Here is a 21,748-nt window from a genome sequence, read left to right as displayed (position 1 = left end):
TCTGTCTTCTGTTGACCAAGAATTTATACAACGTATGCACTGCACTGTGCAACATTTCTGGTTGATGCTACTGCACTTGCTTTTCTATACATATAGTAGTGTTATTGCTTTGCCTGGAATGTTCCACAGTCATTAAACTTGTGTATCTCCATGGAGGTAAACATGTGGCGCCACCATGCCAAGTTATAGGTCAGATCTGGGGAGAGGTGATACCCCTCATTGTAAGAATGCCAACCATTTCTGAGCATTTAGATAAGCTTAATACCATGCGGTAAACATTTCAGGCAAAGCAATAACAACTCCATGCAAACTCCATCAGAAAAGTTTCACATAGCAGCTTTAACCTATAGCATCCATCCATTTCCTTCCACGGGGTCGTGGGGGGCAGCAGTCTAAGCAGGGACTCCCAGACTTCCTTCACCCCAGACACATCCTCCAGCTCTTTCGGACCTATAGCATTCCTTTGATATTAAACAGGAAAACAGCAAAAGAAAAATATTATAAACAGAATCTGATAAACAACATAATCCATTTGCAATTTGAGTGTGGATTTAGGAACAAGATTTGATGACAATTCTGTGGCAGTGGATCCATCCAAAAAGGCCATTTGAAACCTGAACTTTTCAGCAACTGGCCCAGGTTTGGAAATGCAGGAATGTCCACATCAGAAAAATACATATTTTGTGTTTAGTATGGACCACACGTATACAATAAAGTACAGCATATCTATCTATACAGTCAAATAAACAGCCTAATCAGCCCTGTCAGGTGAATATACATTGTAGTTGCCAGTGTCCACACACACAAAGAAGGCAGGTGGGTTCAAGAAAGTGCCTCTGCAGCAGAAACTCAGGCTTGTGATGTTTTATTCAATACAGATTTAACAGAGCTGCACCAGGAACTAGCCTCAGCCCAAAAGATGTATCAGATTAGAACAACTGTATTAGAGAGACATTAGCGGTGTGCTGGGACAAGATAGAGACTTCACCACAACACTAGCTTATGTGCAAAGCCGATATGTATAGTAAAAGTGTAAACATTTTCACGTGACATTGTAACTTTTTTTAAACTGCTTGCTATGTAACTTTTCCAGTTAGAGGGTCCGTCACCTGCTTGTCTCTATGGAGATGGTATATCTTAGGAATAAACAACAGGAAAAAACATGCCATCCTTTGGAACAGCAATAACAAAGCAATCATCTCCTTACAGACAATCAGATGACAACCCCTTTACCAGAAATATTACATATTGCACCTTTTAATGTCTTTTTTCAATAAATATTAACTATTGTGATTTTTTATTTATTTTTTTTACTAAAATGAGGTGGTATTGTTTTAAATACACAAGCACAATTGTTGTCAGCTAACTAAGAGTTATAAGGTTCTTTTGTACCCTCCATATTCAATTAGAACATACATTTGTTATAGATACAACTTAAGTATTTACATATGACATAATATTCCCTATTAATTCTATTAATAGGGAATATTATTAATTCCCTGTATGAAATGTGTGGCCTCTCATTGTTTTGACATTTTTGGTCATTAAGTTGAATTGACATTTAAAGAATTTGACAACACAGTAGGTTTCCTCCTTGGGGCAGTAAACCTTTCAGACCAGTGCAGCAGATGCCCTTGTGTTTGTGAGGTGGGCTTTTGTTCACACACAGTAAATTTAGACAACAGAGAAAGAAACAACCAGATGGTCCCCATATGAACTCTCACAATAGGCAAGTTTGTACTAAAAACAGATGAAAAGTATATCATTTAAACAATAATACGTTGGAGAGAGAATATGTAATAACTGCATAAATGGTCGCAATGCAGTTATTACGTTATGAAAATAAAAAGCTAAAATATTGAGTGAAACTGATCCCATTATAATTACTAATTATCCTTTTATCAACCTTCATGTAAAGTGCCTTTGAATATCTTGTAAAGTGCTATACAAGTGTTAACTTGTAGGCCTTGTTTGATCATAAGTTCAGTCACTCTTCTCTAATCTATCCAAATGGTTTATAGCATTTTATCAACACAAATAGCATGTTTGAATACATTTCCCTATCTTGTACATGTTTAAATGTTTTTATTGCTGTGTTTTCTCTCGCAGAGCGCTCAGGAGTCACAGGAGGTGCAGGGAGAGCTGAATGAAAAGGTGGAGAGACTCAAAGCTGAAATTGTGGTGTTCAAAAGTTTGATGAGTGATGTAAGTATCTTACAGTCACATACATATGGTACATGTCTGATGTTGGCCTGTGTTTTGATAAAACATAAGCCTACATGTTTGCTTGACAAATAAGGTACTATGCATTTATAGTAACATTATAAAGTTCAGATATACTAATACTGAACAGACTCAAATACTGATGTCATGCAATGTAGACTAGACACAATTCCTGTCTATGTACTACCTGTATAAATAAATGCCAGGTTTATACACTTGGAACACATCAGAATGCTATGTTGACTTCTGACACTGGTAGTTACTGACATATGATAGCAATGTGTTTAGTTTAGTTCACCACTTAAATGAGAAATTTACACAATCATTGCTTTGTGTTTGCATGACATAAACCTTTACTGACAATAGGCTATATACACAGACTTTATTTCTTATCGGTGTGTGTGTCTGACACAGACCTCAATTGAAAAGACCTCCATCAGCTGTTTATCATTGGGACTACTTCCTCCTCTGCTCTCTCAGTATTGTTCAGTATTGTTTTGTATTGTCTAGTGTCAGGCCTGCTCCTCTCTGATACACAGTCCATTAATCTCCAGTGGACCAGTTTAGCCATCCACAAACATATGGTACAGGTCATGAAATACTGTAACAAATACGCTTGTAACTCAGTTATTTATACTTATTCTTTAATTATCATTTATATGCAGGAAATATAATGTTGAGAATATTAAAGTTGCACAATGTAACTGTTGTCGAGCCTGCCACCTGCTTTTCTCCATGAAGATGTGAAAATGTTGCAAGAAGTTAAAATCCAACAAATTCAAAACATTTCACTGGAGACAAGCAGGTGGAGTTCTCATCAGAGTTACACAGAACACCTTTAAATATGTATGCAAACCAAAAACCCTTAACTTAAGTGCAAATTAACTTCTTATCTTGTTTTTTATGATGGCATTATGTACAGTTCATCTTCCTTATTAGTGTTTTAAAGATTAGACTGATCCATTAATACAGTCGTCACTAGCCTCACTTCCTCTTCTGCTTTCCCAGTATTTAGTATTGTTTTATGTTGTCTAGTGTCAGGCCTGCCTCTTACTGATACACTGCCCATTATTCTGCAGTGGACCAGTTATCGCTTGTGCTAACTCAGCAATACGTGTCATTTCAGTTTGATCCACACTTTTTGTTGTCTTATTTTTCTGTGCTTCATCCATCCTCCTCAATATGTCACATGTGCACAGTGGAAAGTAAGTCTGTTATGGTACAAAAAACATGGTGGCCAATAATGAAAAGTCACAACAATGAATTTAATTATAAAAGGACATCTGTATTTAAATTTGGGTAGATGCAACTTCATGTATACGTAACTATACTATCCTATATAGTAATTTTGATGATTCAGTGTTGTTGTTGTGACTTCCCTTAAGGGCCACTGTATAAGCCAGTCTCTGTTAGATGAAATGTAGTAACATGTAGTTACTACTAGACTATTATTAGTAAACCATTAGTCCAAAGTAAGTGAGAATAGTGTAATGTAGACTAGAAAAGAAAGCCCAGGAGATGCCATTTTCATTAGTCTTTTTGATGTTGGCCATACCTGCTTGTCCATGCTCAATCTCCTTTAGATCAGGGAAGCTGGAAACTGTTGTTGTGTCCTTAGGTAAGACACTTCACCCACATTACCTATGTATGAATGTGGTGTGTGTGTGTGTGTGTGTTGGTCATGGCTAGAGAGGGCAGAGATACACATTGGCAGTCTTGCTTCTGTTACTTTGCCCCAGGACAGCTGTAATAACAGTATTATCTTACCACCACAGAGTGTGGAGTAAATGAAAAATGCACTGTTCTTAGGATGTCTTTTCTTAATTTATAAATGTGGTCCATGTATAATTCAATAAGGCCCCTAAATGACGTCAATTAAAAAAACATATGGGTGGGATTGGTTTAGTCTTGTCATCCAGTGTTTATTGTAGAATAGGAGAAGTTTATAGGACTCAGAGACATAAACCCTCCAGACACTGTGAAATCTGCTATGCTTCCGCTGTAGGGAGTATTATACCTCTGATGACACAGGCCAAGATAATAACAGAGTTATTATCTGAGATGACAATGAGTACCCTCAGCATAGCTCCACAGTGCAATTGCTCTAACAGTTTTTTTCGCTTCCCGTTGCAGCAAATGTCTGACCTGGATACAAAGATTCAGGAGAAGGCGAGGCACGTAGACATGGACATCTGCCGGAGGATCGACATCACGGCCAAACTATGTGATGTCGCCCAGCAGCGAAACTCAGAGGACATGTCCAAAATGTTCAACGTCAGCCCGGCCCGATCACTGCCCGAGAGGGTGGGTATATGTCCACAGGAGCGCTGACAGCTCTGACGTGTGCGAGCAACAGCAAGAAACACTGCATCCAAGGGGAATATACTTGGGTTTGTTATGTTGCCTTGGGCCATTCTGAAGTGAGGAAAAATGAAGGAGGTTGAGTCAGTAAAGTGTACTGTAGGGATTTAGTGCATGTATGGGATAAAGTAGTTCTTTATATTGTATTTGCAGGCTTTCAGTTCTTTAATCTAGCATATTAGCAAAGACTAACTAGTGAGTATATTAGGATTAGACTCTACATATTTTGAGTGCTGGGGTTTGACTAGTGGTTAGTGGTTAAAGCACACCAGAAAGTTGTCCGATGCATAAAGCTGTTATGTCCTTAGGCAAAACACATCACCCATCTTGCCTGTATGAATGCAGTGATTGTTTGGCAGTCTTGGTTCTGTCTACCCCAGGACAGCTGTGGCTACAAAAGTACTAAGTATGTAGTACTATGATGCAGAGTTAATACCAAATACGAATCAGTTGCCAGATTTTTCTGTATTCCGCAATGGTCTGGAGCAGTTTAGCAGTAATTAGATGAGTGCTTATTTGTGTTATTCTGGGAACCCACATGAACCTGCATTGCTTTGGTCAAATATGGTTGCTATGATAGACAGTCTGCAAGTAATCCACTCAAATTTCATGCCTGTATTGAAAGTAATCAAGGGGAGAATGAATAATGGACCAAATAAACTTAATGTGTCTGGATAAGCTCTGTATTATGTATTATGTACTATGTATGTATGTATGTATGTATGTATGTATGTGTATATATATATATATATATATACACACATACACATACACATATATAGATATAGATATATACACATACATATATTTTTATTTTTTTTTTACTGTGGAGGCTTTTTCCCTTTAGCATGTAAAATCAGACCTTACACAAATCCAGTTAGATGTCGTGACTTGACTCTGTGTGAATATAGTGACAGTATATTAAGCCTCTTGTCGCGTTTGCAGTCTGATCACTCATACAGTGAAGGGAAATTAAATGCTGATGTGGTCACTGCCTTCAAGGTTATCATATTGTGCCGATGGGACTGGCTCAGGTTCATCCCACTGGAAGCTGTAGGGAATGCTTATATAAATGTTTAGTGTGGTCATTTCATTTTTATTGGGTAGCCTATTTTTTCACATGTCATAATAATCTACATTGTATGTGTTGGTAGCCTACTTATCTTATCCAGTCTTATTTAAATTCATATAGTCCAGAAGTACCAGTTATTAGCTTACAGTGCATTGGGTTGGTTGAACTTTATTACAGAACTAACATACTGACTAAACTGAGTCTAAACCAGGATTATGCCTCAAAAATAATAATCAAAAATAAAGCACTATTATGGGACAAAATCTGTAATTATCACAAAGCTTAATCAGCACTAACTTAACCCAAGCCTGTCTGCGTTCTCTATTTTATTATCAATAATTGCGTCCCATAATCCTATGAGTTATTGAATTTGCGAGCACATCAAATACAGCATCATCACCTCCTTTCGACACTCCATATTTTAAGCCCACATAACATACAGTCGGCCATCTTGGGTTTGTGACATGTTGGTTTATTGTGTATTTTCAGGGGGCCATGGCTTCGGCCTGCTGCAGAAAGAAAGAGCGAAAGGCTGTGTCCGATGAGGAGAGCTCAGAGATGGACGCAGAACCGAGCCCGACGGATGAGGAGATGCCCGGGTCTCTCAACATCACGGATGAAATGAAACGAATGCTCAATCAGTTGTAAGTGACGCTGCCTGTGTGTGCTCTGTATTTACCACCTTTTACATTACACTGCCCTTGTCTCCTGGTGCCTGCAGTGATGGTGTTGTTGTGGTTTTCATTTAGGAAGTGCTGTGTCTCCCTCTGGTGTTTATGTGAAGTGTTGCATGCTCTTAATATATTATACCCCATTATGTATTTCTTTATAATAGCAAACTAATGGTAGTAGAATAAGTATTTATATTATTACAAGCTACTTAAGTAAAGTATATATATAAAAACATATGAAAAATCATAAATAAGTTCACAAGTGTTAAGTTTGTTAAACACTAATTTTATTTTACATTGTTACTTTAATACTAGGTAGTACTAACACTAATACAGTACCACAAATTTAATTGTATTAACTAAACTCCCTGTATAAAGTGTCTTTATGTCTAAAGCATTTAAAAACAAGTCAACTAATAATTGCAGATATTTTCTAAACCACAACAACCAAATTTAACATTTCACTAAATAGGTGAATTACATTAGCTTTTTCAAAGTATTGTAAAATTACAAGCCTATGCCAGTTTATTAGGCTTCATGTGCTTGCCTTGTGTTTGTCTGTTGTTTGTCATAATTGTTGAGTCTTGTGGCTGTGACCTCTACTTCTTTTTCCTCTCTCTTCGTCCCTTCTCTCCATATCGCCTTCTTCCCTCATCTCCTTGGTTCCTTGCCTTCTCTGTCCTTGTGTCCTTGATCCCTTGGTCCCTTGTGTCCTTGGTCCCTTCTCTCCTTGTCTCCCATGCAGCCATTGCTCAGATGATAACTCGTTTGTTGCCAGGAGGGAGACGTTTGACATTGACGATGATTGCGACAGCCTGACCTGGGAGGAGAACGAGGAAACACTGCTGCTCTGGGAGGATTTCACCAATTACAATGTACCCTCCGCCATCACCATGACAACGTGCCCCGCCCCCAGTGAACCCAATGGAGATGCCCCTGACCCCGTGAGTTTTTGAGGCTGCCCCACTTATTGACACCATATGAATCACCAAGTGAATCAATTATAAAAAAAAATAAAATAAAAATAACAATTCTGTCCATTATGGACCTATGAATGGCTGAAAGTAATTGAAAAATAATTCACAATGTGTAAACTATTTAGTTCAAACATTTCAATAAAATAAAAATGTGTGATTTTCATAGGTCTCATCTTCTTGTTTGGAGGCTCCATTTTGACAACTTTTCTTTATTAAAAATATGTTTTGAATTGTGACAACAATGCAAATTTTTCGGTCCGAGTCTAAAACCTATGGAGAGAAATGAGCTGTACAGATTACAATTAAACCAGGACCAAGGTATTACTGGTTCAAAATTGTTAAGCGGATATATTTATTCATGTACAACCGCCCCGATGAAGAGTACATATAGAGATCTCTGTGTATGTGATCCTTAGGACTCTCAGGATGGCAGCCTGGGAAGCCTCATCGATGAAACTGAGTCTCTGTTTAAGACGCGAGAGCAAGAGTACCAGCAGACCATCGGACAGATAGAGGTGACTGCATAGGGGGAAGTACTCTTATCAAGAGGGCTGTGGTTTATTAAATACATTTACTCATTCATTTTCTAGCAATGATCCTAATGCTACTTAAGACCACTTGTTGTGCTATTTAAAGCTAAATGTGTGGGACACAACAACAGTAGGCACTACACTACCTAGTATTTCCAGCAGTCAGCCATCCAAGTACTAACCAGGCTTAATCCTGGCAAGTTCAGGTATTAGTATTGTATGTATAGTAATACTGAGTATTAATAATTTATCACTTGATATATAAGATGGCCATAACCACTTGACTAAGCTCCAAATATGGCTTTATGTAATTGCAAAATTACAAAAAAATGCCCAATTTAGCTGATTTATTATTGTGACTCACCTGGTAGCCTTGATTCTAAATCTTTGTCCAAACCCTGTGTCCCTCAGATGGAGCTGGCGACAGCGAAGAGTGACATGAACCGTCACCTGCACGAGTACATGGAGATGTGCTCCATGAAGCGCGGCCTGGACGTTCAGATGGAGACCTGCCGCCGAATGATCAAAGGGGGGCGCAGCTCACCCTCCTTCAGCTCCGTGGCCAGCTCTGACTCAGGAAACACAGACGACATACAGGACGAAATCTCAGACAAGGACCCTGAGCCTGGAGCTGTGAGCTGAGGGGAGGCAGAGGGGGAGAGAGGGGGTCTGGTCTGCCTGTACACCTGGGGTAGACCTGTGTGGACTTTGGGACCGTATCTTTGGTCTTAAAAGTCCAATCGGGTGCATAGACAGAGATCTGGTGCTTTTCCTGTTGTTAAAAGGGTTGTGGGTCCTCTTCTGTCAAGTGCATACACTGTAAACTCCAAGCTGTGCTCTTTTATTCAAGGATCTGCTAACCAGGACAGATTTCATTTTTTAAAACTGCATTTCGCTTATTTAAAAGTGCACTTGGTTTGCCACACTCCATAGAGATGTTTTGCTGGAAATACTCTACGATATGGCATTAAAATATATCAATCATAATGCATTCTTACTGTAAGGGGACTCATCTCTCCACAGATTTCACTTGTAACTTCACTTGGTTTCATCACCTGCTTGCCTCCATGGAGATAAGCATAAAGTTTAATGCTATACTGTGGAAAATTCTAGACAAAACATGATCATTCATACAGTTAAGCAGGTGGCAGACCATGGTAAAGTATGGGTGAAACTACCTATTCAACTACTTTCCATCTGCTTTGCAATAATTCCCATTATTTCATGACTTTATCACAGGACACACTCACATCCAATGCAATTACAGGGTTTCTATGAACCAGGTAAAACTAAGCAGGTAAGCTTTATACTACAGCAGCCATATTAAAATATTTGCCATCAGGTCAATCAAACTTGCTGTCTTTTGTCTCTGTGTATTACTGTCAAATACAACGCTGCAAACACTGACAGAAGAATAGCCAATGACATCTCAGTTCATTTTGATATGACATCCTTTACACAGCATTAAGAGACTGCATAACTAAACCATAAGATAGATATAGGGTTGCCAGATCAGAGAATAAGAGCACAGCTGTTTGATGCACTATTAAAGTTCTATGCAAGTTTTTGCCAGCCTTATTTTTGGACTGGCCTGTTCCCTCCTCATTTCTTTTAAGTAGCCTTTAAAGCAGGTTTTTATATGTTTTTGTGCATTTAGAATCCTTAGTACGGATCATGCATGTCATTATTGCCTTATTGCAGAAACCACAAACTGTGTTTCTAAAACAAGAACAGCATTGGGTATCATTTTTTCAGTTTCTCTCTTTTTTTAAAAGATGCACAATGTAACTTTTCCAGTAGAAGGTCTGTCACCTACTTGTCTCCATGGAGATGTTTGGAGATGTTGTTGCTTTGTCTAGAATCTCCCACAGTATGGCATTAAACATATCCATCTAGGTCTGATGTTGAAAAACATACAATCGTATTATGAGCTGTCTCATCTCTCCAGAGATCTCACCAGTATCTTGGCCTGATAGATCCAGTGATGGATGATAATTGGAGATTTAATGCCATACTAGGGAACATTCCAGGCAAATCAATAATATCTCCATGGAGACAAGCAGTTGGCAGACCCTCCCACAGAAAAACTACATAGTGCACATTCAATATGAACCAATCAGAAATGTTTATCACAAAAGCCAAACCATGTTAAAAATATTTTAAATCCAACCACAGGATACTACAATTTCAACAGTACATATACAAATACAACAGTACGTGTCTGAATGTATATAGGACATGAGCTGTAGACACCAGGGGCCTCTTTTCCCAATTGGCTTGAATGATTGAAGACTGAAGCATGGATATAGCACTTACAGTTGTTTCAATGAAAATGTAAAGTTGGTGGTAATTAGAAGGTCAAAGTTCAAGTGCTTTTTTCTGATACATTGAAATGTAAAATTGCAGACTGTAAATGACAGGCCTTACTGTAGCATGTGTGGATATATGGGGCTTTTTCTAATCTTTCTAAACCTGCTTTTGTAACAGCTGCTAAACAAAAGTTATATTTTTTATCATGTCTTCTGTAATCATGTGTTTTAGGCAAAAAGAAAAAAAAATATAATTTTATTTTGTGTATTATGTCTTAACATCGGGCAGTTTTATATGCTAGCAGCCCAAGCATTAAACTATATGACAGTTTGAGTATATTTGATTAACTATGTGCTAGCAGTGAGCGAAAGTGACCTGAGAAAATGTATTTACTCAGTAAGTAGCATTCATATCTTTGTTGATGTTAAACCAGCCTAATCAGAGACGAAGAGCCATGTTATTGCTACTCAACTTTATAGTTTTAAAGTTGCATGTAACTTTTCTGGTTGAGGATCTTGTTTCCATAGAGATGTTATTGTTTTGCCTGGAATATTCCACCCTATGGCATTCAAGGTATCCATCTTGTTTAAAACTGCGAAAATGTACTTTGTAAATTATGGATTCTGTCTTTGATTGGATCCTTCAGGTGTCTGACATTTGCCCTGGTAGTGTCATCTGCTTGTCTCCATGGAGTTTAATGCCATACTTCAGAAAATTCCAGGCGGAGCAATAACATCTCCATGGAGACAGGCTACAGTGTGTTTTTAGGTTTTAGTTTGATTACATCTGAACCTAGATCTTCAGAGTTCCATCTCATCTCAAGCCAATTGAAGCCAAAGTGCGTATTTGACAAAGGTGAATGGCCTGTGATAGTATTAATGCTATCAGTATATAAAATGCCTATGACACTATTCAGTCATAACATGATGACCAGTGCGACAAGCTAGACCACACAGGCAAGCTTAATTTCCCTCCCATATGTAGATCAGAATGGGTCAAATGAAGATGACTGATTTGATAGGGAGAATAAAAAAGGACAACTGTACCTTTCCTTAATTTTTAATACCCATGGAACACAACAAACCCTTTAAAAACTGCAGCTTTGGTAATGTGTTGCATGGGATTCAGGTAAAGAATTCGCTGTGACAATGGTCCTCCATCCATTACTATAGCAATAAAGCAGTTCTAATCCAAAAATGATATCTTTTGAATGGGTAAAGGTCCTAACAAAGTCTTTAAAATCAAGAAGGAACAATTTGCCTGAAACTCATGAATAGCCGAGTTGTCTATTCATCACATTTTAGCACGGTAGCAAGGTAATTTGATTTGTAGTGCATATTTCATTCACAAAACATTTCAGGAGAGGTGTGCTAAAAAAATAAATAAACTTAGAATGCAAATAATTAGCCTTTCTAATTTCCCCATCTTGTAACCCATCAAATAATAATTTATTTTCCATTCATTTAAGCTGGTCATAATGTTATGCCTGCTCAGTGTCTATCATATACCGATTGTATGACTGTGGATTTGATATATCTGTGTATTGTAAACTAGAGGGCAAAAAAGTCTTGCTATACTTTGATGACTGTTGCTCGCGGTGGGGATCTTTTTAATTAAACTGTAAAATTTTGAATGAAACTTTTGCTTGTAACCTAAAAAGGATCAGTGGACTTAAATGATGTAAAACAAGTTCAATTTGTGGAATGTCCATATTTCTTACTAAATGGTTTTATACAAATGTTTTTATGAGTGTAGCTTTGGGATTTTTATTATATTTGTTTGCAATCATCAGTGCTTCTTCTAATATTCACTGCTTTATTGTTTGTTTTAAAAATTAATTTTTAAGGATTATAATAAGTTTAAGAGAGTATTTTGTTTAATCTCTTGATATAATGTATTCATGTGGGTCTGGGATTATGGCTGTTCTGAATTGTTACTGGGGTAAAACAAATAAAAGGTAGATTGGTTAAAAAAAAAAAGTCTCCCAACTGTATTTTTTATTAAAAATTACAACTTTTTTTATTTGTTGTCCCTGTAGTTTGGACCTCTACAAGGAAGTCTCATGTGAGAACTGAATTAGTTAAACTGTTCATATTTCTTTTCTCAAACATTATTGGAGTTCTTCACACTGAGCACTTTGAACAGAATCCTTTTAATTCAGTCAATGGTAAATCAAGGTCATAACCCGGTTTACTATATCTTGTGCACAATTTAAAAAATAATTCTTTAGCCTTCCATCTCTAAAAACAGGAGTCTTTTGGCCACACCCTCTTCACCATATTTGGTCAGCAGTTCCTGTCGTACTTCCTGGTCCGTGGAATGCAAACGCTGGTCATCAGTGCAAGTCCAGATCGGTCCAGAGAAAGAGGACGGGTTCTGGAGGATCTTATAGGCCAAAAACAGGTCTCCACTGGCCTTCAGCAGGGCTTTGGTCACATTGAATAAGTTCTGAAGAATTGAGGTGAGACACAATTAGTCACTTGATTTCTATATACAGAAATGAAAGATTAAATTAAATTGTATTAGTTTATCAGTTCATATTTCAGTCTTCTCTCAAATGTTAATGCTTCAGAACCTGTTTACAATGAGCATTCTGAAGATAATTCTACTTTTAACAAATCTAGTCGCAATTGCGACACTTTTACAATTACATATTTTTTTCCGGAATCAAACAGCCCTACAGCCCTAGATTCTAGATTAAGTGTACATATGCACAAATGAAAGATTTAAATCTGGAATTAGGAACATGATGCTGAAAACATGAGAATGCATCAGTTGAATGGTCAAAATAATGAACAAATAGTTTAACTGATTAATGATTATTAATGATGATGAGTTTTAACTAGTCACATCACAGAAAATCTGCAAAAACTAATCATCAGTAAAATGCATAATTGAAAGTTGACAACAAATATTTCTATTTTCATTTTTAATCAGCTAATTTGTTATTTTGGCAGCATTTTTTTTATAATCTGTATTATATTAAAGGTGCATTGTGTAACTTTTCTGGCAGAGGGTCCGCCACCTGCTTGTCTCCATGGAGATATTGCCTTGATTATTCCACAGTATGGAAATAAATAATCACAACGGAGACAGATTAATAGTAAGATCTATGGAATAGCAAGCCTGCGCATGGTAAGAATTCATTAATGTATTTTTGAGCCATAAAACACATGTAATGAAACAAATGCAAGAGAGATATGTTTAATGCCCTACTGTGGAGCATTCCTGGAAAAGAAATAACATCTCCATGGAGGCAAGGAAGTTGCAAACCCTCCACCTTAGAAGTTACATAGAGCACCTTGTACAGTCCCTGACAAAAGTCTTGTCGCTTATCCATTTTGTAGAAACAAAAGCTTATAACCTGACTTTAAATTAATCGATTGGTTTTAGAAATGTCTCATATGAAAGCTAAAACCCTCCCAAATTATGCTCAATATACTAAAATAAATTTGCTTTGCTGAAGAAAGATTGATCTTTTAATGAACACAGAAAGGTCAGATTTTGGCAAGACAAAAGTTTTGTCGCCTACAGAAAATTGAACAAATAATTTACTTCAAATACAAAAATATGTTGCGCAACGTCAGTGAATGAAGTAGTGGTGCTGTGAGATCCTTATTTAATATCTTGTATGACTTCTATGAGCTTGAAGGACACATCCACGCGGTCGACAATGATTCATACAATTTGTTGATGAAGTCATCAGGAATAGCAAAGAAAGCGTCTTACATGTCTCCCAGAGTTCATCAAGATTCTTTGGTTTTGCCTTCCATGCTTCCTCTTTCATTCTACCCCAGACATTTTCAATGATGTTCATGTCTGGTGACTGGGCTGGCCAGTCCTGGAGCACCTTGATCTTCTTCGCCTTGAGAAACTTTGATGTAGAGATAGAAGTATGCAATGGAGCACCATCCTGCTGCAAAATTTGACCCTTTTATGGTTGGGAATGTAAGAGGAGCTAATACTTGTTGATATTTTAGGCTATTGATATTGCCTTCCACCCTGCAAATGCCTCGCACACCCCCATACTGGATGGAACCCCAGACCATGATTTTTCCACCACCAAACTTAACTGTTTTCTGGGTGAATCTTGGATCCATGTGGCTCCAGTAGGTCTCCTGCAATATTTGCGGTGGCTGTGATGTAATTCAACCGAGGATTCATCTGAGAAATCCACCTTCTGCCACTTTTCCAGTGTCCATCCTTTTAGCAGGCAGTGGGCCTTCGCAAATGCCACACGGTTTATTAATTGCCTTTCGTTTAGTGCTGGTTTCTGTGCACTGATTCGACCATGGAGGCCATTTCGAGACAGAATTCTACAAACTGTTGTGGTTGACACAGGGACTTGAGGTGACCAGGCCTGGTGGAGTCTGCTGCAGTGGAAAAGGGGCTGGCCTTGGATTTTCGAATCAACAAACGGTCCTCCCGAGCAGTTGTCTTGCGGGGTCTGCCGGACCTGGGCTTGTCAAAAACATCTCCAGTCATTTCAGATCTTTTTCTTATTCTTTGTACTTGACGCTGAGACACATTGAAGGTGTCAGCCACCTCAGAAGTGGATCTGGTCTTCAGCCTCTTGATAATTAACGCTTTGGTCTCAGGGTGGATCTTAGGCATGTTGTCAGAGGTCAAGTTGCAGTTAATGTGAAGGTCTGGTGTGCTGGGGTTCTTTTTATACACACCCACTAATTGATTGATCAGTAACTGATCACAGGTGAGGCTGTAATCTAGGATTGGGTGCATCATATGACAAGGCCACAAGACTTTTGTCTTGCCAAAATCTGACCTTTCTGTGTTCATTAAATGATCAATCTTTCTTCAGTGAAGCAAATTTATTTTAGTATATTGAGCATAATTTGGGAGGGTTTTAGCTTTCATATGAGACATTTCTAAAACCAATCGATTCATTTAAAGTCAGATTATAAGATTTTGTTTCTACAAAATGGATAAGCGACAAGACTTTTGTCAGGGACTGTATGTTGCATATCTTCAAAACAGTAATAACCCATATTATCCATCTTGCAATTATCACCGCACCTCAAAATGACTGTCTATATATCAAATGTCTACATTTAAACCAACACCTACTACACCCATGTTACTTCTCTCTTACCTGATTGGTGTGTTTCATGAAGTCTCTGAGCAGCTGCACGTCTTCCTCCTGTTGATCCTGCGTCAGAGATGGGCCGTTTTTCTGTTCATTTGTTTGAACAGCAGAGGGCGAATGAGAGCCAACAAGAGACTGGGAGTCCTCCTCCAACTCCTGCGATTCACTTTCAAAAATAAATAGATGGGCCTTTGATAACACCTGCTCAGTTACCGAAGGATGGCCCCTTGTGGTCACCTGTGGTACTGCCGTATTAGCAGTGCTGGCATTATTAGTGGCAGGAGTGGCAGTAGTAATAGCAACAGAAGCAGTAGTATTAGTATTTGTGGTGGGTTGGGGATTTTGCTCAGCTCGTGTGTTGCCTGGATCTTTTTCTTGATTTAAAGTAGATGGATCTCCAGAGTTTGAAGAACCTATAACTGCTTCTATGGATGTGCTTGGTCTTGCTGTTTCATATGAAAGATCAGAATCAGACTGAGGAAAAAAGGATGAGATTGTAGTTATTGTACTCAGTTATTGTATGTGTAAACTGTATGTATCCTAGACAAATGTATAGTAAATAAAAATAGACTAAATCAATATTTTGCTAAAGGTTACAGGAGGCAGGAAAATAAGGAATTAAGACAACGGTGGCCAAGTTGTTATTGCAATATAATATAAATTTTTCCACAGCAATATTACCTCAGTATCATCTTCAAATTCTTTTGTAGCCATCTCCAGAATGCCTAGTTTCCTCTTCACTTTCTTCTTTGAAGGTTGAAGTGCAGGGCAATTTCCTTCATCTAAACAGAATCCATATATTACATGAGGCTCAAGAACTTCACGTAAGCACAAACATTTTTTATTTAAAATTTAAGATTATACCTGTGTGGGTTACTTTGGATTGTCCACTTTCACTTTCCTGTTGCATTTGCTCTGTTATATTGGGCTCAGTTTCTCGCCGGACCTTTTTGGGTGGTGATTGGTCTTTTCTTTGATCTTTTTGGGGACTAGAAACTTGTAAGTGTAATTTTTGTTTACATTGCTGTATGTGATATGTGATATTTTCGAACTCATCTTGCTCTCTTGTTACAGGACAGTTAACTGAATTTGGTAATTTGTCATTTGAGTTTAAGATGTTTTTTGCAGTAGTTTCTATTGGACCATCTTTTTCAGTAGTAGTGCCGTCAGGCAGCAGTAATTCTGGGATCTCGTCTGTTTCAGATTTGGAAGTCTCCATTGAATCACGTGTCTCACTGTCATGGCATTTGGCTGGTTCTACATTTGCCTGTTCCTCTTGAGAGTCAGAGGACTGGGAAATCTGTACAAATAAATAATGCATTTATTTTACTAATAAAAAAAAAAAAAAAGTAAAATCTATGTATTTATTATCCAGATGAGCATATTCTGCAAGAAATATCTTACAAACTAGTTTGGATTACGCTGCTGTTTGTTTATTATTTAAAATGTTTTATTGGCTCTTTTTTAATATGAACACTAATTTAAAGTTTGAAACCATATGAGTCATGAGGACTGTATAACTTGGGCACTGTGTGTAGTGTTGATCGATTACTGAAATTATTATTGATATTATTATTCATTATTAGGATCATAATTGACATCACAATTATTTCAAATGATCACTTCTCAACTATCACAATTTACTTGTTGGTATAGTAAACATCTAGTGTTTAGTGATACCTGTGTTAGGTCCATCTCTGCTGAAATGTTCTCAAGATCCATGACCTCAGCTTGGATTTTTTGAGGAGATGCTTTATTCTCAGGTTCAATTTGATCTGCATTTTGTGTTTTGTTTTTCTGAGAACAAAAACACAAAAAAATGTAATTTTAGACTTACTGGTATAAAAAAGTGAATACAGATACATTTTAAATGATGCATTTACTAGTCTCAAATCTTAATAAAACAAAATACTTTAGGACTACATTTGCATCACATTTGAGTTTTTGTATACAAAGATAATACATTTTAATTTTAGACTCTATTAGTTAAAAAATAACTAACTACTTTCAAAAGAAAGTACTAAGGATGTTGCGTTAGCTGTAAATAACTTTATGATATACAGATATATCATACAAATCATACATTTTGTTCTACAGCGGCAATAAATATATTCTAATTATAGTCCAAAATAAAAAACAGGTCAGCACACCTTTGCCGAGTCTGTCCGTTTGAACTCTGACAGTCTGGGCGCTAGCTGGACTCTGTAGCGATATTTCATGGATTGCCAACTGTGGCTGGTAAGTGTTTTTTTGGCCATCTCCTGCCACAGCTTGTTACCTCCAATTTCACTCTCATGTTTGCTCACGTAACTCAGAATAGCATCATCTTCCTCTGCAGTGTAGGCAGATCTTCCTGTTCACACCAAAATTACATTATGTAAATTACGCCAAGAACATGAAACTGCTGGGTGTGAAAATGACGGAAAGGTTTGAAATTAAACTTAAACTTGCATATGTGTAATTTAGCTTAATCATATTGCTCCTTTATAAATACAATGACAAACTGAATTTTTCGTTTTGCTACATTTTACATTTTATTTAAATCATCTTGAATTTTGGTCTTCATAACTTTCAGCTGTTTGGAAATCATTAATTAATAAATTATTCCATAACATGAAAACAAATTACCATTCATACTGTTACAATTTAATACAGAATCTAAGTTAATGTAAAACTATTAAAAGTTGTCACCATACCTCCTGTAATGGCAGGAGAGCCGACTTTGCTGTTAGATTTTTTTTTTGTTTTTCTTGAGTTTGTAGATTCTGGATTCAGTCTGTACTCTTCCATATTCAGCCTTTTATTCTTCTCAATACAATCCTGAATGTACTTCGTTGACACATACCTGAAAGGCAAACAAACATACACATTATTCTTCTTAAGCAGCTTTGTCTTTATATTTCTCCAAATGTTTGTAAAAATTGATTAGCCAACAATAACACTGATCTATATTATATGCAAATAATACTTTGACTCAACATGTGGTATGAAAACATTCTTTTATTAAATTTATATAATTTGTATTTATTATTGCACACATTTTAACGCACTGGTGGAATCCTAAAGGCTAGAATTTCTATGTTATATTAAAATAATTAATATAATTCCCAAACGTTGACCCTTGTTAGATCATAATCATACTTTACGGTTTTAGTATCTCACTGTTATAAGCACATCACAAAAATGTATTATAATCAAAAATTGCCCCAATCGTGTTTATTATTTCTAAGGTCAACCATATGTGGTAATTGTTGTGCAGTCATATAACATTATAAAAAGATGTTAGTTATAACATTTGTTACTGAATCTCAAAGAGACAGTACCCACCAGTGAGCAATACGTTCTGGAATAGACGCCCCGTCCTCTGGGTCTCTGAGCATGATGGTGCCTGGTTTTTGGAAATTACAGAGCAGACCTCCTCCGGCTTTGATGAGTGGCAGCAGCTCTTGTTTCATGGGGCCTGGGCGCAAATAGAAGCTCAGTGGTTCCCCCTCTTCACTCACAAACAGGGTCTTGGGCTGTGTCACAGCATTACTTTTGGATGACATGGTGTTTCATGTATCCTACAAAGATATACATGAGAAGATTGAGAAATCCAGCTATTAATGGGCTTAGTTAGTTCTAGTTTCAGCCCACCCACGTCCACAGCCAAAATTACAGTTAATACATGGTACAATTCTTTTGGACATTTTGTAGGGATATTCCATAGAAATGAAAGTGACTTAAATACAAATTCAATAAAGCTTGCAAAATAATATGACATAAATATGAGAGTTTATGTAGTTTTTGTAGGATTTTACAATAAAGTTTTGTGCCTGCTTAGTTCAATGGCACCAAACGTTAGGAATTTAAGAAAAAGCCATTCAATCTAGTGTTGTCAGTAGTAGGATATGTAGCACTGTTCAAAACCTACTTGTTACTTGTCATGCTAACAGTCTGTGGCTTGTTCAAGAGGAGATCTCAAACATGTAGGCTAACTTTTTGTGTGAAGTTGGTTTAAAAAATTATAATAATAATGATATGTCATTATTCTGGGCCAACGTCACCTACACTAAAGCTGCAGTGTTTCGTGTTGTAATTCCAATATTGATTATGTAAAGAAATAAAAACGTAGATATAACCTTATTTGATGCAACAACACTTCGCACGACCGCCAAAAGCAAAACAAACGCTGCTTCTGGTATCTTTCTTCTTCGTGATGTAATGGCTGGACGCATGTGGAGAGTGCTCAACAGCGACATGGTTCTTAGCGGTAAGAGCAGGCGCAGGTGTTTTTACTCACCCCAAAAGTGGTAAAATCGTGTATGAAAAATCCATATTATTGTATTACATTTATGTCAGTCTTTTTATTCAGTGAAATAATAATACAAAATGCACAATCATATAAATATATAATACCATGTATGCTTTCTTATAAATAGGCAGTGCATCTTGCCCAGAGTTCTTCAGTCATGTCTCCAGCCTTTTCCTCTGATGAGCTCCTTTACAAAACAAAACTGAGAAACTATAAGAGTCATGGCAAGCCTTAGATGGAGTACAGTTAAATGCCTATAAAACATAAACCTTTATCCATTATTTATTACTGCAGAAGTTAGAAATCAAAATTATACATTTACAATGATAAATAAGATTTAGATTTAGTTATTAAGAACAATACACATAATTCAGAAATCCCCTGGCAAGCTACATGGAAAGGGTCAGAGAGCTAGTTGCTCCCAAGCCACAGATTGGAGATCCCTGGTCTAGCCTATATAAGAATAGACAAATTAACTATACCCTCCTAAAAAAAAATTGAGGCGTTAATTAATAACGCTGCTGTTAGGCCCTATGTTGTGTAAAATTGACTCTTGTGAGCTTATCTTATCAAAAACATACCTGGACTTCAGATTAGTTTTGTTTATATATGGTTATGTAACCCTTTATTTAGTCTGTCTACATCTCCAAACCTCAAAATTCTCATTTCTACCCTGTGATGTCATGTAGTGGTAGTTAAGTTAACTTGTACCTTTTTCCTTTTTTCAGTGAAATTGTTAATTCTAAGGTTGAAATTGTCAATATGATTCTAGAGAAGGTGTAACCACATGACATCACAAGACACAACAGTGTCATTGTATCTTTATTATTACATAATTCATTCATTATATCTATATGAAAGGTTTTCATTCTGCACTCTTCTCACTAATTTATGTCTCTCTTTTTAAATTTTAATCTTTATGATTATTTATGTTTTGATTTGTTTTTATTATGATTTTAATGCATTTGTTATTCTGTAAAGCACTTTGAATTACTTTGTGTACGAATTGTGCTATACAAATAAACTTGCCTTGCCTATATGTATATATAGTATATATAGTATCTATATCTATCTATCTATCTCTCTCTCCATATATATACACACACAGACACACAGACACACACCACACACACACACACACACATAAATGTATATATACATATGTGTGTGTGTGTGTGTATATATATATATATATATATATATATATATATATATATATATATATATATATATATATATATATATATATATATATATATATATATATATATATATATATTATATTTATTTTTTTTTTTATTTTTTTTTTATCAATACAAACCTTGGTTCTAACATTTCTTCCTAAGATTAATTTACTTCTGGTGCAAGACTACACATGCTTATGAATAATCACTAAAGTTCAAATACACACACTCATTTTATATTAGTAATTCTGTCTTCAGTGTTCAACCTCTTCGGCAGCTCTATTATTTCTGGCCTCTTCAGTTTTGTGTGAAAACAGTGGGGCAGCTGCTGTGTTTTATAGTTGACAGTCTGCATTGTAAATTAAAGTGATGGCAGTAAATGTATTCTAGGGTGCTGAAAGCGCTTCTGTGATCCATATTACTTATATTTCCTATGTTTACATTGATTATAAGCCTCCTTCTTTTTCTCAATCAGCATGAGGAAACTGGTGGGAGGACTGTTGCAACTTTAAGTGTAAGGCCAGTAGAGGGCGCCATCACATTTTCTGAATGTTCTTTAAACGGGCATCTGAAGGGTCAATGGTCAAGACACACACTTATCTTTGCGATATGTTTTACGAGTTGTTAGTTGTTGGTCTTATATTTATTCCTGGGATTCGAATGATATCACAACATTCTATAGGCCGATAATCTATAATCCAGATGAGAACAGGTAAAACTGACATAGGCCTATTAAAATGCACTTAATTGTCTAGTCCTTAATAGAAATGATCAGGTTCAACATTTGTGAATTAACCTTTTGGATATCTTATTTCACAGCAAGGTTTGAAGTAATCAATTGGAAAATTTGGTTCTTGCCCCCGTCTGGCAATATGACTTCATCACATTTTAGGAAATCACCAGTAGTGGACAGGCAAAAATAAAATAGTTAAGTTCAGTGGTTCCCAAATTGGGGTCTGGGTACTCCTGGGGCATGGCAGGAGCATTGGGGGGGCTCCCCCCAAAGGTTATCTACACAACAA

General features: G+C 36.7%; 2 protein-coding genes across 2 annotated transcripts in view; one reads left to right on the top strand and one right to left on the bottom strand.

Moving 5' to 3' along the window:
* The window catches only part of iffo2b (intermediate filament family orphan 2b), a 42,193-nt gene extending 30,076 nt beyond the window's left edge, over positions 1–12,117 (top strand). The window contains exons 3-8 of the mRNA XM_055160563.1: positions 2,110–2,205; positions 4,357–4,527; positions 6,146–6,300; positions 7,106–7,271; positions 7,721–7,819; positions 8,246–12,117. Coding sequence (XP_055016538.1) covers positions 2,110–2,205; positions 4,357–4,527; positions 6,146–6,300; positions 7,106–7,271; positions 7,721–7,819; positions 8,246–8,476 — 918 coding nt within the window. The 3' untranslated portion in view covers positions 8,477–12,117. The remainder of the gene's footprint in view (positions 1–2,109; positions 2,206–4,356; positions 4,528–6,145; positions 6,301–7,105; positions 7,272–7,720; positions 7,820–8,245) is intronic.
* Positions 12,118–12,277: 160 nt separating this feature from the next.
* On the bottom strand, positions 12,278–19,457 carry terf2ip (telomeric repeat binding factor 2, interacting protein). The gene is made up of 9 exons (XM_020933900.2): positions 19,370–19,457; positions 18,576–18,811; positions 17,945–18,093; positions 17,399–17,601; positions 16,929–17,045; positions 16,113–16,548; positions 15,930–16,030; positions 15,255–15,722; positions 12,278–12,592 (listed from the first exon to the last, which is right to left on the bottom strand). Exons 2-9 carry the CDS (start codon positions 18,794–18,796, stop codon positions 12,371–12,373), a joined length of 1,917 nt encoding a protein of 638 aa, XP_020789559.2. The 5' UTR covers positions 18,797–18,811; positions 19,370–19,457; the 3' UTR covers positions 12,278–12,370.
* Between the last annotated feature and the right edge of the window lie 2,291 nt (positions 19,458–21,748).

Source organism: Boleophthalmus pectinirostris, unplaced genomic scaffold (genome assembly GCF_026225935.1).
Source record: "Boleophthalmus pectinirostris isolate CB_2022bp ecotype Guang Dong unplaced genomic scaffold, ASM2622593v1 HiC_scaffold_3, whole genome shotgun sequence".
NCBI classification, from domain to species: Eukaryota; Metazoa; Chordata; class Actinopteri; order Gobiiformes; family Gobiidae; genus Boleophthalmus; species Boleophthalmus pectinirostris.
This window is presented reverse-complemented; position numbering and strand designations above follow the sequence as displayed.

What these genes read in the sequence shown, in the direction of transcription:
- terf2ip (XM_020933900.2), bottom strand. Translation starts at nt 18,796, where the DNA reads ATGTCATCCAAAAGTAATGCTGTGACACAGCCCAAGACCCTGTTTGTG. An exon ending in CCAGAACGTATTGCTCACTG is followed by an intron (nt 18,094 to 18,575) that starts GTGGGTACTGTC and finishes TTTGCCTTTCAG; the next exon opens with GTATGTGTCAACGAAGTACA. An exon ending in AACGGACAGACTCGGCAAAG is followed by an intron (nt 17,046 to 17,398) that starts GTGTGCTGACCT and finishes TTTTGTTCTCAG; the next exon opens with AAAAACAAAACACAAAATGC.